We start from the raw sequence: 15,146 nt of genomic DNA, 5'->3' as shown, positions 1-15,146 counted from the left end.
ATCCCTGTCTCCCTTTTTATAAAGTGGCTTCAGTACCGTGTACTTTAATCAGTCAGGAAACCGACCACTCCTAAAGGAAAAATTACAGATATGGCTAAGAACTGGGCTAACATACATAGAACAATACTGCAGTATTCTGCTAGATACCCCGTCATATCCATGAGAGTTCTTGGTCTATAGTGATTTAATTATTAACTCAATCTCCCTCTTTCAGTATCATGGAGGAGCATTTCAGGTAACAGTCTCGGAACATTTTTTTCTAAGAGCGCTATATGATTCCCTGTTGGGACTAGGTTTCTATTTAGTTCACCTGTAGTTCACCTGCTATATTCAGAAAGTGATTATTAAATACTGTACATATATGCGACTTATCAGTAACACTGACATTCCCACTATGCATTGATTCTATATTCTTGACCTGTCTCTGCAGACCAGCCACTTCCTTTACGACTAGCCATATGGTTTTAATCCCGGTCGTGCACCTGGCAACGGATAGGTCATATCGACCATGATTTACACCATCTTTGGACTCTTGATTGTTCTGCCAAGCCTCCATGTTAGTTTTTAGTTATGTTCTGTATCACATATATGACTTACTGTGAAGTATACCTCTATGTGGAATTTAATGGGGATAGTTATTGCATTCAACTGATAATCGTATCCTGTTCCCATAAGCGCATTAATCAGCTACTTTGACAATGGTATGACTTCCAAAAATCACGCCCCGAAATGAGGTCCATCCTGTCCAACATTATGTCCACCACACCTAGAGTAACTTTTTGCTGCCCTCCCAGTCTCCATTATACCTTGTCAGATCCTGTGTTCCTTCTGCACCCATTACTCTGCACCATGGCTCCTATCCCTGTGATAGTTCCCCCTGTAAGATTTGCCCTATGTACCCTCCTACCAGCAACTATACCAGGCCTGTAATTAGCAAAACATATACCATAAAGAGGGGGCAGCGGCAGGTTTAAAATTACATATGTTGTGTACCAGCTGTTATGTAAACACTATTTGGCTTTTTACATTAGCATGACTACCACCAAGCTATCAGTTAGGATTTATGGGCATAGCCAGAGGGTGTATACTGGCAACACACAATATCCTGTTGTAAATTGTGCTCTACAACATGGCAGTCATGACATCAGAGCCTGTTTCACCACACATGCCATCTGGATTCTTCCCCCAGGAACAAGTTTCTCAGAACTGAGCATTTGGGAACTGGTGTTATAACATGTCTTTGGTTCTTGCACCCAGTTGGCTTTAATTTACATTAATTTATGTGGTCTCTGTATTCTTTTCTTTACTCCCTTTTAGTTTTCTATGTCTTTTATTTTCTGACCTGCCTATTTTTCCACGCCCCCCACCTTTACCACATATAATGCACTTAGCTTTCCACTCTTATTATAGTGCAAAATGTTTTGTCAGTAATTTCTGTATTTTGTACTGCCCTTTCTTCTAACTTTAAGCCTTCAGGTTTTCAAATCTCGTCCGATGCAAACCCCAGCAATCAGTGTTTCTGTCTCACACCACCTGGTGAGTCTCCTCTGATTCTGGGCTCTGAGCAACTTTTCTGAACTCTTCTCGTTTCTTAACCCTGACCAGTCCTTTTTCTTCACCCCTATACCTTCCCCTTCAACCCTTCTGCCAAAAGAAGGAGCCACTGGCTCCAAGTCCTTGCAGATTTCTGCATCTTTATATGTGTGTCCTCCTGTCACTTCTTCGTGAGGAGGTTTTTTTATTCATCCAACCATATTGTATTTTTAGAAACTGATTATTCTCATTAGAATATATTTTCAGAAAGATAATTTTTTGGCCAGATGGAGCAATGGCTCAACTGTCCATGCATCCTTAGTACAGATTTATAAGTTGGTCAGTGACAAAAGCACACCAAGCAAAGGCAGTAAAACCTCCTGGACTAAAATGGAAGCTGCTTCTAACAACTTCTGCAAAGACTAGATCTCCCATTGATTAACTGATTGACTTAAGTGACTAAGCAGTTTTCTTAAGTTTGAGATCATGCTGATGCTGGATAATCAATTTGCAATAAAATTCAAAACATTCACATTTCAGTTTTCAGCTCTAACATTCTGCACTAACATTCTGACTGATTGAAACTATGTCCTTTGACTTATTAGTCATAGGGTGTACACATTCATTTTATGAAGAAGACAAAATTATCATAGTTTAGTCTTTCATAACAACCTAGTAACAGGGAAGGGAGACAGCACAATTTACAGGAGATCAATGAATATGGTTCTGTATTTTTTGAAGCTCTCAAATAAATATATAAGCAAAAAATGAGATAAAATAAGTAGCCTAACAAGCTAGAAATGAACCTATGATCATCACTATCTGAAAGATAACATGCAAGACTTCAGATGCATTGTCAGAGTGAATCACTCCTCTTCATCAGATAATAAAGATGCTATATGATAGCTAAGAACATATCCACAGCCATTGTGAGTGAAGCTCTATTGGGTAGTGTCTGTTCCATGTAGTGGCAAAACGAAACAGATTTTGTAGAAGACAATGTGAAGAAAATAAACTGGTGAAGGTATCTGACATGAGTCCAGTATTGCACCAAATTCAATGTACCTGTGGGAAAGAGGACTTCAGGATGGTAAAATTCTCAATAAAAGTTTTGGTGTACAAAGGCAATATACAGAGAGAGATATGCCTGATGCCCAGTGACTGATATGGAAATATTCATTTAGTTAGTGCTCACCAAAATGTCACATGTTCTGTGTGCAGGGCTGCTCATGAAGTTCTTGGGTGTTCATGCAACTCCAGTACCACATTTTTTGTTTATTCATGTGGCCAAACAAATGAAAATGTGCTTCGTCACTGAAGAACACTAAGTTCATCATGAGGCAGCTCATCGATTAAGGCTTCACATGCATTTTTTAGTGAAACGAGATCACGTGGATGAAGTGTGTGTACCACTGACAGTTTATATGGATGAAATTTCAACTCTTCATGAAGAATTTATCTCACTCTGCATTCAGAAAAATGTTTGCGTGCAGATCGCTTGGGGGATTTCAAAATCGGCATCCTTACCCTGTCGACGTTTTCAGGCATTCTGGTGGTTTTTGAAAGTCCTAATTTCTTTCTCTGCACATTTCCAGTATCCATAAAGGTGTCTACCCACATAACAATTGATTTCCCATCAGGAACATGACCTGTAGGTGGGATGCTGAACTGTTTGCTGAATGCACACTGCGTTCTGATGACCAAATGTCCACTCAAAAATTAGGCTGCAGCAGCCAACGTGCACTCCTCTCTTAACCACTGCAAGCTAACTTAAAAAAAGTTGTGTATCACACTTTTGATTGCACTGAAACCCATGCAACAATGAGTAACAGCCACTATGTGCCGCACATTTCAAATAAGGAAGTTACAGCGCCACACCCCGTACATATAGGATATTGGATATTATCTTGCTCAATGAAAATACTACATTATCTTTGGCTGCACATTACACAGAAGTTACAAATTCTGTTATGCAACCAACTTAATCTCTGACACTGACAACGTTATCAGCTAACTACTGCCCTACTTTTAATGTAAGTTATCACATTGTAAATACGATAAGTTCTTTAATGTAGATGTAAGATTCCCTATTGTCACACTTTGTATATTCTTCAGTGTATATTCCAGAGTTTCTGATGATACTCATGTTAAATCAATGAGTGAAGCCACTCAATGTAATATACTGAGTGCAGCTTGTGGCTGGCCTGAAAAACTTAATTATAATGACAGATAGTAGCCAATCATTTTATAATTCATAAATACATTTTCATGACTGTGTAATGTAGCAATCACAAAAACCATTCTGATTAAATTAAACAAAAATGCAGCAGAACAAGACATGTGTAGGTACTGTGCAAGTTGACATACATACTTAAAAGAAGATAGGGTTATTACCAACCTGTACTTGATGTCAGTAAAATTTCTTTTGAAGTTATTTAACTGCATGGCCTTGAGTTCAGACTTGCATGCTACAGATGAATTACATGGGGAAGTTACAGTGTGTGAGATGATGACGTATACTGCTGGTCGTGCCCCTTGAGAAATGTTTTTTCTGGGTGGCTCAGCACCCCAGTCCTGACGTGTGGTTAAATGTAACATACATCTTTCATCACAGGACTGCGTGTTACCAGCTGAAAATGCAAGTTCAGCAAAATTAAGTATGTGCCATCACTAATCACATTTGATCACATATAACAGCAAACCATTTTTTATACTTATATCTATGGTATCATATTTTCATTAAAAGGCTAGCTTGTTTCCCTTCCTTTCCTATGTCATTCCAAGTCCCATAATGAATAAAGAATCTTTGACATTGGATCCAAATAGTATTAAAAAATATTCTCAGATAATATTTTCCTCAAAGAGAAGCCATTACAGGTAGAAGGTTAGCGAGTAAAATACTTTCAGAAAATTGATATAGTATAGCTGCCTGAGTTGATATGCTTGTAAATAAGCTATGCTTCTCTTCAGATCAGTACATTTGTGAATATTTATTGGATAAACCCTATCTTACAGGTAGTGTCACCATCAGAAATCACAGGGAAAGATATAATGTTCTAGGATGGCCAAGCATTTGGGTATAATAAGCTAACAATTTGCTCATCGGCAATAGTGTTGCAAAGCAGGAGTTGATTTTTTATTTATACATACATCTGAAGAAACACACAAAAATTTGTGCCAGGAGCAGGACTCAAATCTGGATTTTGTGCTTTGCCTAATCAGATACATCAACCATTAGACTACGCAAGCATGTCTCCTGGAATTACCCATATTCTCATTGTCACATGATGATTTCTAGCTAATTTTCATTCCTCCATTACATGAATATCATTGCTGCAAGAGACAGTGACAGAGGGTCTTTCTGCTATCCAAGGGCCTGGGAACATGGTCCTCAGCTTGCAGGCAAGACCCCTCCCATTGTTACTTACAACAGTGTTATTCCCTTGCTGGGAGGACTGCCCTGCTTATGGAAATTAGACAGTAACAAATTATTATGAAATTTTGGCCTACTCCAATGGGTGTACTTGGGTAGCCTTGTGATTAATTAATGAAAAGCAGGATATCCTAGTTCAAGTTATAGTCTTTGCATAAATTTCTATATGTCACTTTAGATGTATATCGACATGATCACCACAAGAAGTGCCAATATTTGCAGAATTCTCATTTTGTATATTGTATGTGTGTGGCAGTTATCATTCTTTGAAGCACATCACTGCCACAATATTAGCTGTGCTACATTTATGCTACAAGTCTGTGGGCCTTGAGCTCTAACCTTCAATAAAAATGAAGAAATGATGAAACTAGCTGTAAAGCCACACCAAACAGATTCATACTCAGTCTCTAGAGGAACTGCATATACATTAAATAACTTGATTAGCTCACTCATTTTACTCTACATAACTAGCTATAAGTGAAAAGCACAGGTCTCATTAATGTACAAATAATCTAGAAATCTCTAAAAATAATATCAACAGGTTTACAATCTTTGCACACAAGAAAATGAAAAAAGGAACTATAACATATCTTTAAGCAAGGAGATGCTAAATACCTGTAACATTTTTGGTACAGACTGTAAATAGTGAGTATGTACCACTCACTTAGTGCTAACATCAACACTTTTTCAACAAATTAGATGAAGTCCTGGAAACAGTCTCAGACCTCAGAATTAATATAATAGTATGAGGAGACATGAATATCACTACAGGTGTTGAGGGTGAAATTAGTAATAACACTGAATGCTTTTGGCATGGCACAATTGGTAAACAATGTTCCTAGGATGTCAAAAATTTTAGCATCAGTCTTTGACAGTGTACCTACAGCGTCAACAGGGAAAATTGTGTAGTATTTATGAAACATCTTGGCCTACCTCATCACTACTGTCAGATAATAATGCTAAAGACAGGCTTGGCAAAGCCTGCAAAACTTTGGGCCTACAAACAGATCTTCTCAGAGCACAAATTACATACTTTTTCTAGAGCACTGATGAAACAGATTAGGATGAAGCATATACTGAAAAAAAAAAATTGAATACTAAGTTCTATAAATTCTGCACATTGTTTAAATTAACTTTTGATAAGGAATTTCCAAAAGTAGCCACTACAAAACCAGCAGCAAAGGAAAGTAGATGGATACCTGCAGGTATTAGGAAGTCCTCCCAAGACACTTAAATTTCTTTATAAAAGACTTCACTACTCTGTAGTTCCTAAATCACTGTCACAGATACAAAAAGATTGCATGGCAGTACTGCCTGCTGGAGAAGAAACATTCAGTATAAAAGCAAAGTAGTATCAGATATAATAAAATATGAAACTGGAAAAATAATCTACAAATATACTAACATAGAAATCAAAGGTGGGAGTAGAGTAACAGAAAATCCATATGAATTGGCAAATTTTGTAAATAACTATTTCCTTGGTATTCCCAGCACAAAGACAACAGAGACAACATAAGAAGTCAGCAGTCATAGTAGAGGTTCCAGTCTCTGTCTGAAAGCATGCATAGACAGCATCCAAACTTCCTGAATAACTAAAGCATGCACAAGTTGTGCCCTGGATAAAGAAAGGTAATGCACAGAGTGTAGAAAATTGCAGGCATGTTTCACTATTACCAACATTCTCAAAAATAATGGAATTAGTCATTAAAGAAAAACTAATGAGTTACATGAATAAGTAAAACTTTTTAAAGAAGCACAATTTTATTTCCAAACTGAGAGAAGCATAATATAGGCCATAAAAGAGTTCACAAAAATGGTACTTGAATCTCTAGAGAATGATGACTGTCTTACAGGCATAGTGTTACACTTCTCCAAGACTTTGACACTGTTGACCATGAAATATTATGAAATAAACTAGAAGCATTAGCTGTAAGAAGGATAGGAAATGAGTGGGTCCAGCTATAGACGTAAAACATGGTGCAAAAGGCAGAAATAGTTTACATATCTGCTGCTTATAAATTCAGACAGAAACACACAAAAATAGGTCAGCCTCAGGTTAGTGTACAGGACCCAGTTCTGTTCCAAATATGTATCAATGACTATCCACACATTATAAGACATGGAGAAAACATTCTCTTTGCTAATGATAGCAACACCTTAGTCACTGACAAAAGACCAGAACTCCTAATAGAGAAGGCAAATGAAACTCTCAAGAATGTTTACAAGTAAGCAGTATGTAATAAATTTATATTGGCCGCAAATAAAACAAACAGGATGCACTTCAGCACAAAGAGGGAAAGCAACTCTGACACATTGAGCATAGATGAGAAACCTACAGATTGTAACAAACACAAAGTTTTTAGGGATGAGCATTGACTGTCAGTTAACTTGGAATGAATGAACACACAAAGATACTGGCAAAAATAAAAAAAAAGTAAAAATTTCATCAACATGTTCTGCTCTTATGGTTTTAGCAGCAGTTTGTAACAGTTAATGTCTTGTGGTGACATACTGTTTCTAGACATACTATGTTCTTAAATATGGGATTCTTTTCTGATGATCAAAGGTGCAAAAGATGGAGATAGTTTTCAAACTCCACAAAAATGCCATAAGAATAACAATTAAAAGTAATAAATGGGCTCATTGTCTTTGTTGCTGTTGTTATTGATGTTGTGATGATCTTCAGTCCAAAGACTGGTTTGATGCAGCTCTCTGAGCTAGTCTCTCCCAGCTGCTCTATCTTGTACAAGGCTCTTCATCTCTGAATAATTACTTCAACCTCATCTCTGAATAATTAGTTCACCCTACATCCTTCTGAATCTGCTTACTGTATTCATCTCTTGGTCTCCCTTTACAATTTTTACCCCCAGAACTAACTCCCAATATTAATCCCTTGATGTCTTAGAATGTGTCATACCAACTGATCCCTTCTTTTAGTCAATTTTATTCAGTACCTCCCTTCTGATCCATTCTTTTAGTCAATTTTATTCAGTACCTCCCTATTAGTTACATGATTGCCCCATCTAATTTTCAGCATTCTTCTGTAACACCAAAATTCAATAGCTTCTGTTCTCTTCTTATCTAAACTGTTTATTGTCCTTGTTTCACTTCCATTTATGGCTACATTCCTAATACTTATACCTATATTTGATGTTAACAAATTTCTGTTCTTCAGAAATACTTACCTTACCCCTGCTAGTCTTCATTTTATATCCTCTCTATTTCAGCCATTTTACTGTCAAAATAGCAAAACTGTTACTTTTAGTGTCACATTTCCTACTATAATTACCTCAACATCACCTAATTTAATCTGACTACATTCCGTAACCCTTGTTTTGCCTTTTTTATGTTCATTTTATGTCCTCCTTTCAAGACACTATTCATTCCATTCAAGTGCTCTTCCAAGTCCTTTGATGTATCTGACAGAATTACAATGTCATCAGGAAACCTCAAAGTTTGAATTCTTGTCCCTGAAATTTAATTCCTTTCCAAAATTTTTCTTTGATTTCCTTTATTGCTTGCTCAGTGTACAGATTGGATAACTTTGGGAATAGGCTACAACCATGTCTCACTCCATTCTCAACCAGTGCTTCCCTTTCATGCTCCTCAACTCTCATAACTGCCATCTCGTTTCTCCACAAGTTGTAAATAGTCTTTTGCTACCTGTAATTTACCCCTGCTAGATCTAGAATTTCAAAGAGAGTATTCCAGTCAACATTGTCAGGAGTTTGCTCTAAGTCAACAAATGCTGTAAATGTAGGTTTGCCTTTCCTTAACCCACCTTCTAAGAGAAGTTGTAGTGAAATAATTGCTTTGGATGTTCCTACATTTCTTCACATCCAAACAGATCTTCCTCAAGATTGGCTTCAACAAGTTTTTTAATTCTTCTGTAAAGAATTTGTGTTAATATTTTGCAATCATGATTATTAAACTGATAATTCAGTAATATTAATACATGCCTGCACGTTTTTTCTTTGGAATTGGAATTATTACATTCTTCTTGAAGTCTGAGGGTATTTTGCCTGTCTCACACATCTTGCACACCAGATGGAAGAGTTCTGTCAGTAGTTCTGATGGAGCGACATTTACTCCAGGGGCCATGTTTCAACTTACGTCTTTCAGTGCTCTGTCAAATTCTTCATGCAGTATAATAACTCCCATCTCATCTTCATTTACGCCCTCTTCTATTTCTATAATATTGCTTTTAAGTTTGTCTCCTTTGTATAGAACCTATGTATACTCTCCTTCCCCTTTTAGCTTCCCTTATTGCCATCTGTGTTGTAACTGCGACCGGAACGGTCATGGGGTTGAAGTGACGGAAAGCACGGCGGGACCCGTGGAGCGGCCTGCGAACAACAACACAACAGGAGAGGACGGACATGACCAACGAAGGACAGAATGAACAACAGCAAGATTGAAACAACTGAGTCACAAGGAAACCTGACAATCACATCCATTCATACACAGAACAAGAAAATAAGTAAGCTGCAGAGTGAAAATCTCATTCTAAATAAGTAAGCTGTCTAACGCGAGGCGATGTCTCCAGAGACGTATGCAAGATTAGACTCGCTGGCTAAGTAAGAGGCTGGCACTTAAATACTCTATTGAGGGCGCCGCCATTGGCCACCGGAACCACATGTTCCACTGTGGCGCCCTCACACTAAATGCAGGCCAGGAGGCGTGCACAGCCACAGTTTACGGTGCAATGGTGCAGAGACCCCTAGGGGTCTTCAACGTCCATGACGTCTGGCGGGGATTCAAATTCCGCGACGCGCGGTACCAGATGCCTCCCCCCTGAAACTTGTGCATAGGGATGGAAACGCCCTGGATGGTGCCAAGGTGGGCGGAAGTGGGAAGAGGAGCTGGGCTCATCAACTGCTATTGGCGGGGAGGAAGGGAAGCCTGAGGTATCCATGACAGCCAATCCAGAGTCCAGGGCAGAGGGGGGAGCCGCCGATCGACCCAGGGGTGCAGACGGCTTGTGGCAGGCCTGTGGGGAGACGGCAACCGGGGGCAGGGACGGTGACTCGGGGACCACGTCCACACCTGAAGGAGGTAGGGGAAGAACGGCGGCGCGAGTCCCGAGGGGGCACGTGGGCAGAGTTGATTATGATGGCGGCATTCCAACCCTTTAGATGACTGCACCAACGTCACATGCCACCCATGGGCTGCGATGACCGTGGCAGTTGTCCAACTCGCCTTGTGCCCGTACTTGCAGGCCCACACAGCCGTGCCAGGGGCATACTGCTGTGAGGGCTGCAGTGGGGGCGGGAGGAGGATGGCATCAGCAAACGGAGCAGGGTCTGGGGCTCTGCCGGACTGCATCCGTCAATTGGCGTAGTGCAATAGGTGCTCAGAAAGAGGGTGAGGGCCGATGTGGTTGGAAATGTGTTGACCGCCTTAGTCAACTGGTGTTTAAAAGTGCAGACCAGCCTCTCTGCCATGCCATTGGACAGATGGTGGAAAGGGGGGCTACGGATAAGTTTGATACCGCTGGCCTGACAGAAGTCGTGGAAGGAGGATGCCGTGAATTTGGGGACCATTATCGGAGACCAATGTGTGTGGCAGGCCCTCAATGGTGAGAAACTGGGCCAGGGCCATGAGTGTAGCCTTCATGGTGGTGGATGCCATGTGGACAACTTATGGGTATTTGGAGTAGTCATCAACGATGAGTAACCACATGAACCCAAAAAAACGGGCCTGCAAAATTGATATGGATGCGGTCCCAGGGCCGGCGAGGCACAGGCCAGGGTGCAAACGACTGAGGGGGGGCTTGCCTGGTGACGCGCACAGACAGTGCACCCATGGACCAGGCGCTCAATATCGCCATCAATGCCGGGCCAATAAACGTGCTGGTGAGCCAAAACTTTCATACGGGACATACCCCAGTGCCCGCGGTGTAACAAACTGAGCACCTGAAGCCGCAAGTCCGGAAGGATGACAACCCAATGGGCATCTGACTCCATGGCCAACAGAAGGACATCATTGACCACGGAGAGCCTGTGGGACAGGTGGCGCCAGGGGCTGAAATCAGACTGCATCCAATGAGTAACATAGGAGGGGCACCCTTGGACCACGTAGTGGTGAACCCGCCATAAGACAGGGTCGCGGCGGGTAGCTGCAACAATGTGAGCAGCCATGAGAGGCAGTCCATTCAGTGCATCCTGATGGGTTGAATCAATGTGGAAGCAGAGGACCTCCTGTTGGTCAAAGGGAGGATCGGGGCCTGCTGGGAGACGTGACAAAGCGTCCGCATTAGCATGGTGGGCAGTGGGCTTATACCAGATGGTGTACACGTAATTATGTAAAAACAACGTCCAGCGCTGGAGACGTTGAGCCGCCCACTCTGGAAGGTGAGAGTGGGGTCCGAAAAGTGTAACCAAGGGTTTATGGTCCATCAGGAGAGTGAACTTTGCCCCAAAGAGATAGGTGTGAAATTTTTGGATGGCGAACATGATCGCCAGGGCCTCCTTCTCAATCTGGGAGTAGTTCCGTTGTGCTGGGGTCAACGTATTAGAGGCATAAGCAATGTGCTGTTCAGAGCCATCAGCATCCCGGTGCACGAGGACGGCCCCAATGCGGTATGCTGATGCATCAGCAGCTACAACCATGGGGCGGTCTGGAGAGAATGGAGTACGGCAAGGGGCGGACTTCAGCATCTCTTTTAAACCGAGAAAAGACTGGTCACAGGCAGGAGTCCAAACAAAAGGTATCCCTTTATGATGCAAGTGATTGAGGGGTTGAGCAACAGAGGCAGCCTGGGGCAAGAACTTTAAGTAATAAGTAACCTTGCCCATAAACACCTGCAGTTCAGATAAGTCTTTGGGATGAGGAAGGGCGTCAGTGGCCACGACATTATGACCCGTAGGGCGAATGTCATCTTTGCTAAGCCAGTGGCCTAGGTATTTCACTTCCGGTTGAAAAAAACCACACTTGTCCAGCCGAGAGCGTAAACCAGCAGATTGCAAAGCGTGGAATAAGGCACTGAGGTTTTGCAAATGTTCCTGGCGGGAATGCCCGGTGACCAAGATGTCATCCAGATAATTCGCACAGGCAAGGATAGGCTGTGTAAGCTGCTCCAGGAATTGCTGGAAAATGGCTGGCGCCGAAGAGACACCAAAGGGAAGGCGCTTGTACTTATACAATCCAAAAGGCGTGTTAATAACCATGGTGTTCTGAGATGCGGCATCCAAGGGCAACTGGTGGTATGCCTCAGACAGGTCGATCTTTGAAAAATACTTTCCCCTGGCAAGCTTGGTGAGAAGGTCTTCCTGTCAGGGAATGGGGCAAGTCTCAATGAGGGACTGAGCATTGACTGTAGCGCCGAAGTCCCCACACAGCCAAAGGTACTCTTGAGGAAAATAGTAATGCAGATGTATAAAACTGCAGATATGCAACCTCAGTTCCAAAAATATTTCTTCTTTCTAATCAACCAAAGGCAGTTGAAGTCATGAGACAAACTGAAAATAGTCTACAGGACTGTTTATGAGAACTGCAATTCAAAGATAGAATTTAGATCTGTACATGCAATTTGATTGTGAGAATTTATTACAGTGTGAAGCCATCACACATTGCAATCAGAGCCTCTAGACATCAAAACCAGAATGGAGACGTAGCCTACCAACCACACCCTAGACATTTCTGATGGGCAACATGTGAGGTGAATGTCCAGGCTAGGGGAGCAGTAGTGCCCATTGTTCTTCGCAGAAAACTCACACATTCCTTGCTGCTTGTGGCAGGACATTGTCATGCTGAAATGTGACATGAGGTGCTGCCTGCAGGAGAGGCAATATCTCAGTGCTGTAAAATGTCTATGATGTAATGGTTGCTCTTCAGATCACCCTCACAAAGTAGGACGTGAGGTTGCATGTTGAATCCCATGATGTCCCATACCATCACTCTTGGTGTTTGTTCACTATGCTGCTCAACAACACAGTCTGCCTGATTATGTCCAGTGGTAGTGACTGACACATACACCATCCTCACTATAGGACAAGTTGAAGTGAGATTTACCAAAAACATTACTTTTGCCACTCAGGATGTTAGTGACTGCATTCACATGGCCACTGCAGCCTGAAGTGTTAATGGTTTCTGGTCAGTGGAAGCTGACACAATGCCATGCATGCCATCAGTTGAGCCCTCAGCAGACAGCAACAGATCACCTACACACACATGTCTGCAGCCATTGCAGTGCTCCATCATTGAGCTGACACTATGGACAAAGCTATTCTGTTTGCTACAATTCTCTGGACAAGATAGCAGCGATCCCATGCTGTGGTCACATTGTGTGGTTCAGTACCCACTCATTGCTTTGTACAGCCATCTTCTATCCACTGGTTGCACACATGCTTCACTGATGTAATTGTGTGCCCTGTATAAGCCATGGTGCTGCCCATGGTATGGCAAACATTATTGGAAACCAAATATTCTGCCACATCTGAACTAATTACATGTTGATATTGTGCTCTTTGACACCTGTAACATCAATCTTCCATATCCATTAACTGTTAGTGCATCAATTTAGAGTGGATAGAAGAAAGACAACTAAAACAATTCTGCAGCATCTTTTTGAACAAGAACAAACTGCCTACAGCCATGAGGGGAAGAATAATAGGTTTGTGTGATCTAGTGACAACAGAGACCTGCCTGCTGGTTCAGTTCTCTTGTTGCTAATCCATACTGCTTTCATCTGTTAAAACCTACCTTCTGTTACCTGATGTGCATTCATTCTGATGTGCTCCAACTGGGGTTGCATATGTACTCTTTGCATTACCAGAAACAACTTATGTAGAGATTTGTACTCCCTCAAATAAGTAACACATGAATCTGGTAAAAACACACTATATTGTATTGTCAAGGTCTTATGTCCTATTAGGTTGGTGCACAGTAGTAACAAGATAATAGCCCCATGGGTAATAATTCATGGAGCCTGCACTGTATCTGATAATTCCTTATAATACAATTCTCATGTAAATTTGACTATGTAGCAACACCAGTCTGACATCAAAAAATGATATTTCTGTCATGTAATATTCTCCAAAATGAGGAAAACTGACACCCACAATCATGAGCAGAAGGTCATCTGCAATTATTTAAACCAGCACTGAGAAGGTACACAGCAAGATAGGAACTTGTGTAAGTTAAATACCATCTCTTGCAACCATAATGAAAATCTAATTATGACCAAACATGTTTTGCTTTATTTTAAAGCATGTTAAGAGGTAATGTTTTTATTACTTATGTTCTTTCACATATATATGCTACATTTTAGCACACAGCATTTTCACTAACACTAAATATACTCATGTTTTTGTATTGTGGAGAACCACTGTCAGCTCTTATTCACAACACAAAAGCATGAATGTGCTGTGCACTAAAATCTAGCATATGTCTGCTTGTGTCTGTATATGTGTGGATGGATATGTGTGCATGTGCGAGTGTATACCTGTCCTTTTTTCCCCCTAAGGTAAGTCTTTCCACTCCCGGGATTGGAATGGCTCCTTACCCTCTCCCTTAAAACCCACATCCTTTCGTCTTTCCCTCTCCTTCCCTCTTTCCTGATGAAGCAACTGTTGGTTGCGAAAGCTTGAATTTTGTGTGTATGTTTGTGTGTCTATCGACCTGCCAGCGCTTTTGTTTGGTAAGTCACATCATCTTTATCTGTGTGTGTGTGTGTGTGTGTGTGTGTGTGTGTGTGTGTGTGTGTGTGGAAGAACATAAGCAACAACAAACCTGACCACTGAAGATGTTTTAGAATAAAGTGAAATGTGTTTGGTTGCAATAAGACTGTCATTACAGTTGCAAAAGATGGTATTTAACCTATGGAACTTGTATATAACCTACAGAACTTGTATATCTGTGACTGTGGAGAAAACAGGTTGAAAAACAAAAAAGTCATGTACAGGATAAGAAGAACTGTTCTACTTACCAGCATCAGTGTGAGAGATGACATAATAGCATGATACAAGCTTTGTTCATCCAAGCTAACCGTGTCTAAATTGATAGGTACTGTTACAGTATAACTCTGAAGTAGCCATTAAAGTCACTTCCTACATGACAGTTCATATTTTCACTTTGAAGCATCTGACAAACCAGCTAAAAGATTATTGCATCATTGAGGTGTAAATGGGCATAAGCTACAGGTCCACCCTCAGTCAACATCCATCATGATCTGCCTCAA

At 41.1% G+C, this 15,146-nt stretch overlaps 1 protein-coding gene across 3 annotated transcripts in view; it reads right to left on the bottom strand.

Moving 5' to 3' along the window:
• LOC126253245 (peptidoglycan-recognition protein SD-like) overlaps positions 1-15,146 on the bottom strand; it is a 214,415-nt gene that overhangs the window by 65,192 nt on the left and 134,077 nt on the right. For all 3 annotated transcript variants that reach the window (XM_049954451.1, XM_049954458.1, XM_049954441.1), the window contains exon 3: positions 3,932-4,163. In XM_049954451.1, the coding sequence (XP_049810408.1) occupies positions 3,932-4,163 (232 nt within the window). The remainder of the gene's footprint in view (positions 1-3,931; positions 4,164-15,146) is intronic.

Source organism: Schistocerca nitens, chromosome 1, assembly GCF_023898315.1.
Source record: "Schistocerca nitens isolate TAMUIC-IGC-003100 chromosome 1, iqSchNite1.1, whole genome shotgun sequence".
NCBI lineage: Eukaryota > Metazoa > Arthropoda > Insecta > Orthoptera > Acrididae > Schistocerca > Schistocerca nitens.
Note: the sequence above shows the minus strand (reverse complement) of the source record. Positions and strands in the feature narration are given on the sequence as shown.